This window comes from Ambystoma mexicanum, chromosome 1q (genome assembly GCF_040938575.1).
Source record: "Ambystoma mexicanum isolate Mex_15411 chromosome 1q, UKY_AmexF1_1, whole genome shotgun sequence".
Taxonomy (NCBI): domain Eukaryota; kingdom Metazoa; phylum Chordata; class Amphibia; order Caudata; family Ambystomatidae; genus Ambystoma; species Ambystoma mexicanum.
This window is the reverse complement of record NC_090922.1, coordinates 1481140766-1481157363: the sequence shown is the minus strand read 5'-3', so window position 1 is coordinate 1481157363 and position 16598 is coordinate 1481140766. Positions and strand designations below refer to the sequence as shown.

The 16598-nt window shown below is 45.5% G+C and overlaps 1 protein-coding gene across 4 annotated transcripts; it reads right to left on the bottom strand.

The window, feature by feature from the left end:
* Positions 1-271: 271 nt before the first annotated feature.
* NASP (nuclear autoantigenic sperm protein) lies at positions 272-10595 on the bottom strand. 4 transcript variants are annotated; one of them, XM_069642382.1, is made up of 15 exons: positions 9387-10595; positions 8525-8578; positions 7322-7435; positions 5683-5763; positions 5162-5265; positions 4389-4805; positions 4000-4067; positions 3732-3802; positions 3208-3281; positions 2936-3124; positions 2538-2707; positions 1584-1649; positions 1416-1499; positions 695-820; positions 272-547 (listed from the first exon to the last, which is right to left on the bottom strand). In XM_069642382.1, exons 1-15 carry the CDS (start codon positions 10391-10393, stop codon positions 476-478), a joined length of 2697 nt encoding a protein of 898 aa, XP_069498483.1. In that variant the 5' UTR covers positions 10394-10595; the 3' UTR covers positions 272-475. The 4 variants fall into 4 exon arrangements, with proteins under 4 accessions (XP_069498483.1, XP_069498485.1, XP_069498486.1 ...); XM_069642384.1 differs by lacking the exon at positions 695-820 and having other exon boundaries at positions 9387-10520; XM_069642385.1 differs by lacking the exon at positions 4389-4805 and having other exon boundaries at positions 9387-10519.
* Between the last annotated feature and the right edge of the window lie 6003 nt (positions 10596-16598).

Here is a 16598-nt window from a genome sequence, read left to right as displayed (position 1 = left end):
AGCCAGGTGAAAATTCAGCACAACCCTCATTTACAGAAATTACTAGAGGCGATCTGTATTACACTATAAAAATGTAATGGTTTATCAACCATTAAGCATCGTTAAAAGTCTAGGCCCATGGAAGGGCTCAATTGAACCTGTGCAGGGACAACGCTGAACATTTCTAATAATGGCACTAAAGCAATTAATTTTGCACCATACAGCCATTTGCACTGGTGCACAAGAGGAGTCCCCAGTCACAGCCTTCAAAATTATGACACTGATGGATAAGTACAGTGACTTGTGAAACAATTTTATTCAAGTTAACTCTTCGTAAACTTCAACACCCAAGACGCCCGAGGTACAGGTATGAAGAAAACGAAAATACATTCGCAATGTAACATTTATTTAATTCGTACAAAAACATCCTGCCAAAAAGTGAAAAAAATACAGTATGTACAAAACCAGTCCCTTTGGGAGAAATTAGAAACACTGTTCAGGATGTGCTTTCCACTGCTGCCACATCTGTATCCATTGGCGTCTGTTCCACTGGAGTTTCCTTCTGTGCCTGTAAATATTAACCAAACAAGCTCATTGGCAGGAATCTTATCAGCACACATGAAATGATGAAGTAGTGAGGTTAATGGTGGTTAGAAGTGAGGTGCCTAGATCAGCCATTTAGTGCAAAGTGATGCTGTGATCTGCAAGTGCCCACCTCTTCCTTGTCTGCGTCACCATTGCTGGTGGTGTGCACAGCATCCCCTCCACCATTCACAATTGCTTCCTGCTTTGCCTTTTTTGCTTCATTGTCCTTGCGTGGGCTCTCCTCATCAGGCTTCCTCTGAATTGCAAAGGTTTAGGAGAAATTACTTTCAGGGTGATAGCAAGCTGGACAAGCCCATACAGGAGATGCAAAAGGGGGGACCATAAATGACCCCCCAGGTCACCAAACAAAAATGTCACCCCATAGGGAACCGAGCTACAAATTTGAAATAAACCAAACCTGGCCTAACTGATAGGGCAAAGAAGGAAGATGTGTACTTGCTTCCACACATAGGTACGCGCCCAAGATTAAGCCAGCATACAATGCCTCCACAATCCCATAAATAGTTTGAGAGCAGATGTGCTTTTTAGGCTCACCATAAGCCAGTGTGTATGGGGACTGTGCCTTGCTTACCAGAGAAGTGGCAACTAAGGTTTCACACCCAGGGACAGGCAGAAACAGAATACGGGTGAACCACCACTCCATCCCTACCAAAAATTACAAAACCTGCTTACTGCACATGTGATTAACCGGATACGTTTAGAACAATGCCACAGAATAAACCCTGGCAAGGCTGAAAAGCACCAACATCCCAAGTGGTGCAACGTGTTAGTCAGAAGCTAGCTGTGGCATTAATCTGAAGCAAAACTTGCTGCATTGAGTGCACTCTCACCTTTTTCCGGATTAAATGGGAAATATCTGAAGCACAGTTTGATGTAGCAGAGGCTGTTCCTTCAGCAGACTTTCTTACTGGAATCTAGGAGTGAGGCAGAGCACAGACCTCAATACAGACGCTGATCTATTGGTCATGGTCAGAATTTAGAGTGAACAACTGACTTACTGTAGAGACGGAGGATGAAGAAACGCTGCCATTGCCTTGTGCAAATGGGGATGTAGATGTTCCAGCCTGGAAGGAGAAAGGTAATTAGTGACGGCTTAAAGAAAGGACAATGTCTGCAAATGACAGCCTATTTGAGAAATGAAGATACCAGGAGAACTGGCTGAGCCATACTGTCTGCGTTCATGGATTCTAACATGCAGAGATCTGCCTACACGCCAACAATGACGAATCATACAGCCCAGAAGAGATGAAACATGAGCACATCTAGTTGCTCTATAAAAGTGCACAAGTCCAATGAGATGCTTTTGCAATTCCAACGTGCCAACTACCATTCTCGGTTGGGAGTATGCCACACGATGTTCACCTGTGATGTACCCAGCTTAGAGCATACAATAGGCCAATTCAAAGCTATTATCAGAAATAAAGCACAGACCATCTAAACAGAGCAACGACCCTAAACGCTACCTCAGGCTCAATTAGCCATCTTGCCTTCGAACCAAATTAATAGCAGCCAACAAGACCAATCCTGGCGGACTGAACCCCAGCATGTGTCAAGCACTACTTGGACAGAAGTTCTGTTACAAGCATGTGCGTACATAAGGAGCTGAAGTGTTGGTGCATAAGCTCTCCAATACAGATACCATTGTGATGCACATAAAACCAATGCTTTACTGCAGTTCGCATGTCCAAGCTACAGAATTCAGACATGCAAGTGCTACAAAGCAGTTGGCCTAACATGTACCAGAGTGGTGGCGTATATTAAGCGCCTGGCAACTACACAAGTTACCTCATACAAAAAAAACCTGCTACTTTTACCCCCACAAACACAGCAAGGGAACATTTTAGGGGTATAAAGTCAGCAGGCACGTTCTACTGCAGTCCAGGATGTATAGGAACCATGCCATGTAGACAAGCCCTCCTTTAGGCCAGTGGAAAAAAGGCTCAAACACTAACCAGAGTTTGCTTGAGAGCCACTTCTGCAACAACCCCAGTTCTCTGCGCTTCTTTTGAGTCCTCAATCTTTAGTTTAATGTCAGGAAGCAGTCCTTTGAGCTCCTCGATTTCCTTCTTATCCTCTGGACTGGATTCCCCTCCTGCTTTCTCAACCTGTTCTGCTAGTACCGCTGCAAGAGAAAGACCATACACCTTCATTAGAAGTTGTAGCCGAGCATCCACCTCCTCAAGCATGGAATGACTGATCAGGCCTGCCATATGTGGCGCAGAGGACCAAGGCAAGCCACACATTAGCCAGTCATTCAATGCTCTCCTTCAAGCTGAATAGCTGAAGGCTTGGCAGCAGTGAATGCTAAATTCCTCATAGCCTAGCTCTGTACTGCCCTAGCAATACTCACTCAGCCTCTTCTCAATGACCCCAATGGATTCTGTGAACTGTGCGATGGCCTCTGGGTGCTGGTTGCTGTAGTGGTATGCCATTGCAAGCTGATAATGTGTTTCAGCAACAAGTCGGTCATGTTCCTCCAAGTGCTTCTTTTGGATCTCTAGGCAAGCCTGGAAGTCTCCCACGGCTTGGGAATAGTTCTCTGCGAGACAACCAAAAGCACTTGCATTTAGACAGAATAGTCTCAAAAGCCAACACGCTTTCCATTAAGTTAACAGCACTTACCAGACTCAATGCCAACCTCGCCCAGTTTCAGATGAGCTTGTGCTGCATAAAGCTGTGATTCTTTTGAATCAGTCCTAAAATGAAAGGCCGAAATTTGTAGCAAACAAAAAGTAGTATGTGTACCAGAGCAAAGGTTTCAGGTCTAAAAAGGACCCAATAAATTTGCCACAGAACTGCTAATTAGCAAACTACTCGGTAACAATTAACGATTTTACTTTGTGGGTGCATTCTACAGCATTTGAAGAATATACCACATACAGGCAAGTGTGCAACAAACATGGAGCCAAAGCTGGCAGGTTGGATTACCATTAAACAAATCTACAAAGAACCCAACAGCATGCCTTAATAAGTTCGGCTGGCACCCACTAGTGGTTGCATAAAAAACGAATTATAGCCTCAATGGCCTGCATCACAACACCCAACTGCCAGATCTGGATGACAAGTTGTAGGGGCAGTAGGACGGCAAAGCATGAGCCTCCAAGTGGAACAATGGGAATCCCCGCCCAGTAAAGCTACAAGGCTACCTTGCAAAGATGACTTTAGCCAGCTCCAACATCTCCCAAGCAAGTTGCAGATTCTCCACATCTTCCTCATCCTAGAAAAAGACATGCGAACAGAGGTTGCAGCATAAAACCGAAGATGTCGCACATCAGTTACATACTTCCTGCCAGACAGTGCTCGCTATGCAGCGTTGCATGTAGTACGAAAATACCCACTCTCGACATGCAGACCTTAATCCATAGACGTCGATGTGGAGTACAACTGAAAGCCCAAATAGCGAGGTTTACATACCTTTTCTTCAGTAGTCTCTGTAGTCTCATTTTCTTTATCATCCTCGTCGTCAGAGCCTTCTGCTTCATCTGGAAAGACATAATTACAATGACCACAGTTGGTTACTAAAGCAGCAATCTGTCAAATAGCAAAGACAATTGTAGCATATTTGCACCATTGATAAATGACAAGTACTCCCATATTGGCCATAGGAGTCATGTCTTAAGCATAATAGCAAAACGTGCAATGCAGACTACAAACTATTCTAAAAGATTGAGCCCTTGCATTATGGCCCAGCCAAGCAGGCTTCCACTTCCCAGTCTAGTGGACTTTATCGCTGGCCCAATCAGCCATCAATGTGTCACCCCATCAGCAATCCACACCCCAAGAGCGGCATTCATGAAGGTTACCTTCTCCATCCTCTTCCATCTTCTCATCCTCATTTCCATTTTCCACTCCGGCCGCCTCTTTCGGTTTGTCTTCCGCAGGGGAAGACTCACTTTTAACCTCTTCAGTTGCCTTGGGTTCTTCAGCCACCTTAAGTTTCTCTTCGACTACACTTGGGGTAGCTTCTTCTGCCTTGGTGTGCTCTTCAGTTTTCTCCTTCGTTACTTCTGCCACCATTGCCTCAGTTTTTTTTTCCTTTGGTTCCTCTTTACTCTCCTCTGTGTCTTTGGAAGCTTCCTTGGGTTTTTCTTCTGTCTCTTCCATGTCCACATCAGCACTCTCCTCCGTCTTGTTTTCTTCAGTTTCCAGGGTGGCCTCCCCTGGCTTCTTCTCCTCCATGGCATCATATACCTGCTCTCTCAATTCCTCCCTTTCTTTCTCTACATTTTTGGGAACAAACAGCTTTTATAAATGCAAAAAAGCAAATGCTTTACAAGAAAACATGCTAGCACCTTCGGCCATCAAGCAGCACTACCAACATAAGCAGGGGGAGGGGGTAAGCTATCGCTTCCATAAAGGACTGAGACACCAAGCTTTTCCAGGTGAAAACAGAACAAGCAAGTTCTGGTAAAAACGGAGCACCTTAATTTCAGGCAAATTGTAATAACAAAAACTAGTGGGATGATGAGGACTGGATCAATTGGGGCGGGTTTGGGAATACTACCAAGTGTTGGTAAGATACATGGGACCATGAAAGCTTGGTGTCACCAGTCTGCTGGAGCGGTGCACCACATACCATCCAGGTCAGCCTTTTCAATCATTGAATCTTCTTTCCCTTCTTCCTCATCATCTTCGTCAGGGACACCTTCAAGCGCATTTCCAAAAACACCATTCTCCACCCTGGAACAATTAAAGTAATCAAGACAAGCGTACAACATGAAGCTCAAGTTGCTATAAACTATGTTATAGGGGACACGACTGTATCCAAGGGTTGAGGTAATTCATGCAAATAAGTAGCATCTATGCTACCAATCTGACCATTTAGGTTAAGGTCACGAGTCCAAATATGAACCAGTCAGTTTCACCTGGAACCGGCCATTACAACACCGCCCCCCGTTCTACCACTGTAGCACACAAACACCCCAAGTAGGATAAGTCTATGCCAGGGGCTACTACGCCAAGGACTTACTCACTTTGTAGTCTCCAGGTTTAAGCCAACCCAGGAGGTTACAATCTTATTTTCAGGGATTAAAGAGACCAGCAATCTACACACAACCCCCCCACCCTCCAATTGCTCAATTTAGCTTCTTGATGTACCTGGCCAGTTCCAGAAGAGATTTTCCATAGAGAAAAAATGCTTCGCCGCACTCATCTGCAGTCTCTCCATACTTCTTGCCACTGTAACAAAGGGAAAAAAAGTCAGTGTGCAAAACGCTCAAGTTAATTGCTCAACATTGCTTTGTTAACTCAGCGCATGCCTAGGGCAATTCCACAGGCAAACAATGAAACGTCAGTGGCGAAATGTCATGTTACAAACCGCACAAGAGGCTTTACATTAAGGTGGTGTACATATGATTGTGGGAGTGGTGCATTAGAATCAATGATACAGCTCAGGGAAGCTTGTTATGTGACACTAACACCAGAGGACCAATTAGGAGCTTCAAAATAGACTGCAGGGGAAGGTGCTGCCAATAACCCACCCCAGCAAGCACAGAGGCATATTATATAAGGAGCACAGAGGCATATTATATAAGGTGCAAAGAGAATTTGCCAAATATTTAGAACTCCTTCAGATTCTCAATTAATAAAAAGACACACAACAGCGACAATTAACTAGTCCATTTGCCATAGAAATGACGATGCAAGAGTAATGGCAAGTTGGGCCACAGTATATCTGGAGCTTGGCAACACCAGGCTCAAGAACACAATCTATTCTAGTGGCAGTGCATACCTTCTTTAAGCCCCACTAACTAGCTGCAAACATGCACCACCTCAAAAATATAGTCTAACATAGTCAAGGCAGTCTGTTCTATTACTCAGGTCTTGTGGGTTACTCTTTGAAACATTGTACAGAGGCCACCAGATGGAAAAAGTGAAAAATGGCAGATTTAGCTGACGAACCGATAAGATGGGACTGTAATGGGTGACCAGTTGAGTCCACAGGCTGATCAGACTGCATTAGGAGGCTTTGTTCCTTATTAAATTCTGATTTCTCCATTAATACAAAAATTACCTCAGAATTAGAAAGTTGCTATAAACATTGGGCAAGGTATTGTTAGATTACATTCATTTAAGTATCAACATTTGGATAACAGTAGAAAGGGTCTCATTCTCCACCATAACAATGTTAAGCAATAAAAGTTCCTATTCACCACATTATCCCGCCTCTTCACCAACATCCTGCATGCACCAGATATAGAAGCATATTTTGATGCCACAAAACGTGGCGTTGTGCAAGTCTAGAACGTGAGCAAGGGAAATGTGCTTACTATCCTCACGTTCTGCTTTAAGTCCATCCTTATTGCTTTGTTTCAACAGTACAATGTTAGGGAGGGATCCATATATTAATACCCCATGTAGCCAGTAGTTTACAACCGCCCTTAAGCCATACCTTAGGCGATGCAAGGACCGGCCCGGGTTGCCCCCAATCACCTTCAAATAAACAATGCCTGCATGACACACGCTGTTCCAACCACATTAGGAATCCATGTAAATATCCTTGCCTTCTTGTGCTGTCAATATTGGTGTACTCTAATGACAGGAGCAATGCAGATCGGTATCCCATTTTCTGAGGAAAATTAGCGTTGCCACTGAACAAGCTAAGCCACTCACTCACAACTACGCCATTCATCTACCTTGCCGACTTTAGAGTTGCCAGTGACACTAGGCATAGGGAAAGTCACAATCAGACATTGCACCAGCACGCGTTATTTCCCCCAAGCAAGTCCATACTTACAGCATGCTGCTGGCTTCTTGGAAAGCATTTACAGCTGCAGGAATGTTTCCCAGAACCAGGTGCTTGTTTCCAAGGCCAATAAGTTTCTTCGATTCAGCATCTACATCAACATTGCTAAAAATATTTAAAAAAAGTAAACGTTTGTGCAGCGAAAGGTGCATGTACCCACCTCCACGTATTCTTTAACAGGATTACTAAATGCAGAAAACAGACTTGGCGGAAATACATTCGAGTAGAACCGGGACACCCGTTCCATGACTGACATTAAAATGTGAGTGAAATAAGAAAACCCATCTTAGCAAAGTGCAAGCCCAGGATAAGAAGGGATGGGTTTATAGTGCAACAGGTTATTGAACCTGCTACAAATATGCCTTGAACAGGGTCGGGCCTTCAAACTAAACCAAAGCATTCAAGGCAACATATCGTGGTTGTCCGGTGCCCATCTATTAGGTCATCGTCTCCTGCGATACCATTTTACTTCAGAAGCACGACCGTATATACAAATAGGCAAAACGGCAGCACAATTGTGTTGGGACAGCACATTCTCTCGGCATGTGCGGGTAGGTGACAGAGCACCGAGGTAAGAGTAGGAGAGTGAAGGTTAATGCCACTAGATGCCGCCTGGGCGAGGAGAAACTAGGTTGCAACTGATGTCCACACCCGCTGAAAGCTTGGCATGGGCTGTAGCAGTAATCTGACAGTACGGCCGAAGATGAAAATGTGAGCGAGGGCTGGCTGTACACAGCGCTTGATCTTCACGGTGGCGATGCCAATGGGCAGCTCGCCACACTGGCATTCAGGTACGATGCCCTCCATGGATCGTGGTGTTAGGGTTAACCCTCCGCCCCCCCCCCATTACATGCGTAGTTAGCTTAAGAGTTCTCTAGCCGACGTCATTAAATACCTCGTTTAGCCTTCAAACAATATGCACCCGACGGTTCGCCCACAAGAACAGATGAAACTACATCCTTGGGAAGACGGGGGTCCAGGTTCCATTGCAAACACAAAACCAGTTTCAAGGAACTGTGCAAAATCAATACGAAGTCATGTTTTTAGTACAAAGTGACTTCCCTGCAAATATATACGTTGCACAGTTCCCTGAATCAGGTATGTCTTGAGAGACAAGTGACTGAACCGTGCAAAGAAAATACATGAATCGGGCCCAAAAGCTACAACACAAAGCCGGCGATGTGCAGCGCTCACCTATCAGCATCCTCCGTAGACGTGGAAGGAGCCGCCCCCTCGTCCTTCTTGGCGCTGTGGAGGGAAAGCAGCACTTTAATCGCCACGAGTCTGCCACCCCTGCGCGAGCGCTGGGAAGCCACGGGGCGCCTGAGAGGCCGCGCGCTCCGCTGGACGCCGCTCTCCGGAGAGCCATTAAGCGCTCGGCGGGGCGCCGCCAACTGCCTCCCGACGCCTGCCTGCGAGGGGCACGCGCCGAGCAGGCACCAGCGAGCGGCAGTGGGCTCCTGTCACCCCCACACTCCCCCTCCCAAGAGCTGCACTACCCATCCGCCTGGAAGAAAGCACGCCAGAATATAGGGGGGCCCACTCGGTTCCCAGTGCACGAGCTGAACGACCCCCATATCACCAACATGGGGCTCGCGCACCGGTCCCCAGAGGGGAGCCGCATCCTTACCTCCGCAGCGCGAGCCGACACGCCCACTCACAGCAACAGCCAATCGCACCGGCCTCCGCCGGTCAACCAGCTCGCGCCCCCGTCACGAGCGAGCAATCCCAGGCCGGCGGACACGCCCCCTTCCTCCTCCGCGAGCCTCCCACCGGCATCTTTAGCGCCAAAATCTTAAAGGACGGCGCTCACATCCGGGGGACCGGGCATGCCCACCTTGCGGGCACGCAAGGGGGGGGACCCCACGTGTGAGAAGTGCACTTCACTCAGGAAAGCACTAGACTCCCCTCAGAGTGGTAGCGGCCGGGTGGCTCGCGGTCTTTCACCGAGGCAACGGCCGCTCACCGCGTCTGAGGAGACAGTGTGGTACTGCGCACCTAGCGTTCCCTGCGCGCTCCCTAGGATCACCCTGGCACACCCCCGCGCCGCTCTCACCTCTCATCCGCGGACGGCTCCGCCGCCTTCTTGGTAGAAGCCTCCGAGCTGTCAGCTGTGGCGCTCCCCTTAGGTTCCGCGGGGGCGCTCTTGGATGGGGAGGCTTCTTTTTTCGGGGACGCCTCGGCTGCGCTCGGTTTGGTGGGGGAGGCCTCCATACTATCTGGAGTCTCCGGGGTGGCGAGAACCGAGGGTTCCGCTGCCGGAGCTTCAGTGGAAGTAGCTTCAGTCTTCTTCGGGGAGGTGGCGGCGGCGGCGGCCTTGGACGCTGGCTCCTCTACAGGGGAGCTGTCCATAGCTTCAGAAGCCGGCTCTTCTACCAGGACGGTCTTGGCAGCGGGGTCCTCGGGTGGGGATGGCTTGGCGGGGGGCGCAGCATCCTTGGCCGGGGAGCTGGGCGTGGCAGAGTCCTTAGCCTCCGAAGGGGTTTCCTTAGCCGGGGAAGCGGTGGGTTCAGGCTTCTCGACTGCAGAGGCCTCGGCTGTCTGTTCCTTGTCGGCGGGGGCCTCTGGAGTAGGTTCTTTAGCCGGAGAGACCACGGTTTCTTTGACAAGTGTGGCTGCGGCCGCTGGGGAGCTCACGGGTTCCTTGGCAGTGGTGGCCTCGGGTTCCTTGGTAGAGGCGGCTTCCGTCACAGGGGCTGCTTCGGACGCGGCTTCTTTGGCAGGGGCTGCCTCGGCTTCCTTGGCAGGGGCTGCCTCGGACGCGGGATCCTTGGTAGAGGTGGCTTCCGTCACAGGGGCTGCTTCGGACGCGGCTTCTTTGGCAGGGGCTGCCTCGGCTTCCTTGGCAGGGGCTGCTTCGGACGCGGCTTCCTTGGCCGGGGCTGCTTCGGAGGCGGCTTCCTTGGCCGGGGCTGCTTCGGAGGCGGCTTCCTTGGCCGGGGCTGCTTCCTTGGCTGAGGAGTCTTCGGGTTTCGCTGGAGAGGCTGCAGGAGGGGACGGCTTGGTCTCCTCGGTGCTATCAGGCTTGCAGTCTTCGGCCATGGCCTCTGTTACTTTAGTCATGGTTAAAGCAGGGTTGGGGTTGCGGCGGACAGACGGGGTGGGACTGGCAGCAGACAGAAAAGAAAAATGGCAGGCTACTCAGTCTGCTCGCGGGGGTACCTTTTATATTCCGTTCTCACGAGCCCGCCCACTGGCTTCCGGGACCCTCTGACCTCCTCGCGGGTTCCCGCGCGCTCTCTCAAACCGCACCTACCAGTTTCCTTTTCCTGCTCCTCAGTCCTCACACAAAGGCAAGGGATCTGGCCATGCGAATGGCGCCCACATGCGCGGTAACACGGGCGCCATCTTGGAGTGGATACTTGAGTATTCTGTATACCAATACATGTTATGGATATTGCTATGTCTGTCACGACCTGTCCTTTTAACACAAATATAATATTGAACAGAAAACACAATATAAGTCGTAGAAATAAATCATAAGCGAAAATTTTTTTTTTCTCGATTTACAGGTATAAATCATGTCACCAGGACTAATGTTTTGCGTGGTAACAGCAGCTATCCACCTGCATGCCCCTTGGCATATTTATTGGCTGACCAGTGTGAAGCTCTCTTGGTAGCTTCAGCTCGCTCTTTTAACGATTCGCACAAAGCTCGCACCATTTGGCATCCCGCAGCACAGTGTACAAACCACAAAAGCGCAGCCGGGAACTACTCAAATGGAACATCTACATAATGAAGACAGGCAGCTGTCACTGCCAAGCAGTTCTCAATGTGCCCTGCTGTTTACTCTACCCCCCCTGGATTCAAGATCTGTTCTTTTGTCGTGCAAATAACCATTATGCACTGGTATGTGTGGCGAAAAGTTACCAAGCAAAAAGTCACATACTTCACTGTGCCGAATGCCTTCATGCACATATTTGCAGTTTTAGACTATATTAGAAAATGTTCACGCAATATTAGCATTGTATGAAGTGCCATGCAAGTAAAGTGCACAGAAAGGAAACATCAGTATTTGGCACGTTGCCATAAAATGTTGCAGAGACTTTTGCCAGGGTGGCAAGACTTTTCTTCCCACGAAGCCCGCGAAGTTAGGCGGGGTAAGGATACATTTCCCATTTCTCCGCAGCAACAGTCTGAGCAGAGGATACCCTTTTGAAAGGATACTAAATATGTCACAATTGATTATCCCTGCCTGGTACGTCTTGCACATGGGCAGGACGAGGGACGTTGAATTTTGTCTCACAGAAGCGCCTTGTGAATTTGGATTTGCTGAGGCATTCACTACTTTGCCTCAATATCTGTCATTGCTGTTCCTGAGATTGGGTTGACAGCATGTATTATCCACTGTCCTGGCAATTTCAGCAAGGCCTTCCCGTACAGCTGCGTGTGCCAACATGCAGATGCAGTGTGGGAAATCACTGTATTTATGTAATTTATGAGCCTAAGTAATCAAACAACTAATTAATTAATTAATGGATTATTCAATATTATTCAATATTTCAGTATATATATATATATATATATATTAATTGACAATTTTTGCTTCTCTCTTTTAGGTTCATTTTATTTAAGATTAGGATTAACAATCTTCTGGGTTTCTTTTTTCGTTTCCTTTGAATTTATGTTTTTAACGTTAGCATACATTTTATATAAAGTTCCATATGTATATGTATTTTGTATTTGTATTTGAAAGGTTGATTTATTTCAACTAAAAAATTAATAATAATAAAAAATGTCATTTATTTGTTTCCATATTTGCAACCCCCACAGATTTAGGAAGCAGGATACACCTTTTTAAGAAGTGTTACTGCTATTGTGCTGCAGATATTAGAAACAGCTCTTACTACTTTTATGGAATTATAGAAATATATTTGATTTGAATTAAAGATTCAGCATTAGTGTAATACCACTTAAATACCATACTACTATAGCCCCATCCCACAGTTCTGGGTAAGAAAAGAGGCAGTTTGTGGGAAACACGATTTTTTTTCTCCAATTTTGTATTTCATTTTATATTGGTTAGTCATTTCCAACATTCAGCACTACACATACAAAAATAATAAAACATCATTTCACTATATAACAATTTAAAAATACTATATAAAATACATAATTACATATTACATCATGTCATAACTTAAAACAAAATAATTTCCAATTTCATTTACCAATTTACCTGCTACTTTCCCACCGAAGGAGTCAAGACCAACATCGGTTCCACAACACATCCAAGAATCCAGTGTGATTTCATCTCCCACTCTCAATGATTTAAATAAATTCCCCTCAAACATGAAATGCAGCTATAGTGATGACCAATGGCTGCTCCAAAAGGGGTGCTGCAGAACTGGTCAGATTCATGTTCTAAAAACGTAAAGACAAATCTTCCATAACTCGCCCTATAATTTTCGTATAACTTATTACATCGAGTGAGGATATATGACTGCTTGTCTCAATTTCATAACCACAGAGTTGACAAAGTTTTCATGCCCTTCCAGCCTCCACTATAATCCAAGGTGGGGAGGATATTAAGGCACATGTAACCAATACAGCGTCTTTCTTCTCTACCACATCATTTTAATAAATAGGAGCAAGGAGAACCAGGGCAAAAACCCTGGGTGAAACATTCTTTATATTTCTTCTTGGATCCTAATTTATCTATATTTTGCGATCAATCCCACGTTAGAGCTTTCTTTTTCAAATCTTTAGAAAATAGAGGGTAATTATTCTGTGGGTGGCAACATATTGATTCCGTCCAAGAAGCTGGTTACCCTATTTTCCAAGTCTTGGTATAACAGGTTCTGAGTATATTGACCACAATCCTTGGTGAACATTTGCATAAAAGATTACCTTTCAGTGCCTGTCCTTCTAAGGGTAATATAAAATTCTGTTCTTCGGATCAGCTACATTGTCCGCAAAGACATTGTGCTTAATTCACAGCCCAGAGCCTCCACGGCACAGGATAGGTGACACCCAGGATGGAGCATAGTAATTTACCCTCCAGTATTTCCAACCAGTTTATCATGTTGGAGTGGACGGTCTCCAAAGCATATAAAAGGCATGGGACAGTTCCCGTTCAGTAAAGTTCAATACTGCGTGCTATATTCTGGCCCTCCCTTCTGGTGATATAGCTCTTAATTACTGCCCATCTTTTCATCACTTTACAAGAAACATCATTTCCAACACTAAAACTGTTTGAAGAAGATGTCATAGGCATGTACAAATAGATATAGGTTTTAAAGGAATAGAGCGCTCAAAAATGTTATTGTCACAATGGTTCGGGCAAGTTGTTATAAGCATACGGTGATCGATCATAACATTTTTTCCTATGCATCTTACCTTAGTTTTCCTCACTTCCCGCCCCGAAGCTGACATCACTTGTCCCAACTAACTGCTCCACCTATTTTCATTACGTTCATGGCCAGCATAGCCCAACGTGCTATGTCATCACCCACGCCCGCATAAACAGAAAGATAAACACAGAGCACACCTTCTCTGTCTTGCCCTCAATAGCATTTGCATATAGAATATTTCAATAATACATCAATAATAGTCTGCAATGTTGCAAGTGTTTTTATTTTTCAAAGAATCTTCCCAAGAAATTATAAACTCCAGGAAACAAACAATTTTTTAACTTTGCAGGTAAGTTAGATCTGACGACGAGTGCATGACTCTCGAGCTACGGAGATTACGATGCACGCTCAATGTTCTTTGTCCTTTTGTGTCCTTGTCTTGCCAAATGGCACATCAGCAAAATAATTCCATGACCGCCCTTGGTACTCCGTGTGGGAAAAGACATGTCTTTTTTGCAGTTTAATAGCCGAACATTCTTGTTTCTCCGAATTCTTACATCATGAATGTTGACATGTGGCTCCTTATTGCCAGAAACGCAAATGGACATATAGGGCCATATCGATCGTCCCACATAACTCTGATCGATAAAACACTGCTCATGGTAATCCTCCAGTTTTGATTCCAGAAGCCATCTGCTAGCACCTTGAAGCCATAGCACGGGCAGTACGGTACAACGAATCTGCGAACAAAACACAATAAAAATACATTTCAGTAGCCATTCTTTATTTTAATATTACAAGTTACCGTATAACTCATAACTGTTTGAAAACCTAATCATAAGCACAACACAACCAATATTTAACACACAAATGAAAATAAGGTGTACTACTTGAGACCATGAGTTGCGTGCAATTTGAGCGCTGTGAAGTAGGTATAGCTCCCAATGGGATAGAGAACCACATGGAGAAAATGAAGACCAAACATAGCAACCTTTCAGCTTGAACCCCAGACAGATGTCATTGTAATGAAGCTTGAAAGATTACTGTTCGAAAAGCGATGACAGTGCATACAGACATTGTCAATTAATTATTATGCATACAGCACCGCACCCTTCTTGTTTTTAATCTGAATAAAAATGTTATGTAAACGTGAATTTACATAATTTCTGGAAATTCCATGGTTAGATTGTTTCCACGAGCAACCGCTCTGTACGATATATCACACACTTTCACACTAACCTGGCAGTACATGTCTGCTCCCAATATAGTTAAAGTTATCTTTTTTTTCCTTCTATTCCCCACAACTTATGTCCTTCGAGCAATTGCTGCCTAGCTTTCAAGGCCAAATTGGCACTTGTCCTATTCAAAGGCAGAGATGTTTAGCTTTCGATTTCAGCAAAGAATGCGGAAAAAAAGGCATTGAGGCGAGACAGTGTTTCAGAACAGGAAGGGCAGTTTGAAACATCCATCTAAAGATATGTTAAGCCACATTAACGTGTCTACATTCACAAATTGTGTGTGTTGATGCAACACACAAGTGTTTATCAGCCCTCAAATGAAATTCCAAATAAAGCTAACCTCACCCTCCTCCAGAACTATTTAATTCAAGCAACTGGATTACCCGTTGATGGAGTAGCCGGTTCTAGCATATTATCGCGTCTCCTCAATGTAACTTGTGTGAGTTAGATAGACCTTAGCATTAGCTACATGGAGAGATGATCCTAGCTTACACACGCTGCAATCAATAGACGTATGAGCAAAAAACCAATTGTAGCCTTACAGGGAACTCGCATTTGCTGCCTCACGGAATGCATTCATCAATATACGTGTGCCCCTATCTATATCTCAAAGTGAAAAGTAACTGGGTTACGACTATCCATTCTTTTGGATATCCAATATATTCCTTCCTCGTCCTAACTCCTTAGTTGTGGCAATTTCTGGACAATTCATCTAAAGGGAACAACACACATGACTCTTGCATATGTGATATTAATCAATGGAATAGAAAAAACTCAATGAAAATTCATAAGGTTTTTAATTTTTCATGTGTTTGGAAAAATAATATTATGGTTGAAAAGAAAAGAAATTAAGACAAACCAAATACATAAATTGTTCTGTGTACCATATCAAAGGTGAAATCAAAAAGAAATCAATTCAATTCAAGCGAAAATCAATTCTTATTCTTCTCTATAGCATTAATCCAAATCATAGTCTCTCATCAATTATAGTTCATTGATGAACTTGGTACATGGAACGAAAGAGAAAGTCAAAAAGGGTTAAGAAGTCATTTGTGACTAAGTGATAGATGACACAGTCATCATTTAATACTTGCATCCCATCATACATAGATAAAAAGGCCGATTCATGGAATTAATGTGCGCTAAAAATTTCTGCGCAAGCGTGCGAAAGCGTGCAAATCGCAGCCAAACCCGCACACAGCGATTCATGGAAGTCTGTGCGCGTGTAAATCCATGGATGTGCGCTAAAATCCTGCGTGGCGCACGCTGGCGCACACGGCTTCAAACAGCGGGCGCTACGCACATAGCACAGTGCACAACAAAAGTAGGCGTAACACGGGGCGTAACACGCGGAATGGGGAACAACGCGTGAAAATGTGGGCATCACAGGGGAAGTACAGGAGGCAAATGCGTGGAACGCCCAAACGCGCGCCTACAACACGTATTAATGGAATCGAATGTGGCTTACGCGTGCCACAAAAAAGACGCACTAATCCGGAAACACGTACGCCAGCAGAAAGCAGGCGTACGTGGACCCGCGCAGCATAAAAGTGCACGCAAACAACAAACAAGCTCAGACGCTAAGATGAATATACCGTTCCTCGCAGCAGTGGTCGTGGGATACCGCAGGAGGAGGAGGAGGATAGTCAGGGCCAGAATTTTTACACCCAGAACCAGCCTTTTTGGGATGCCTGATGACCAGGTGTATGGGAGATACAGGTTTCCACCTCACATAAT

What these genes read in the sequence shown, in the direction of transcription:
- NASP (XM_069642382.1), bottom strand. Translation starts at nt 10,393, where the DNA reads ATGACTAAAGTAACAGAGGCCATGGCCGAAGACTGCAAGCCTGATAGC. An exon ending in CTTCATCCTCCGTCTCTACA is followed by an intron (nt 1,500 to 1,583) that starts GTAAGTCAGTTG and finishes CCTCACTCCTAG; the next exon opens with ATTCCAGTAAGAAAGTCTGC. An exon ending in GTGACGCAGACAAGGAAGAG is followed by an intron (nt 548 to 694) that starts GTGGGCACTTGC and finishes TAATATTTACAG; the next exon opens with GCACAGAAGGAAACTCCAGT.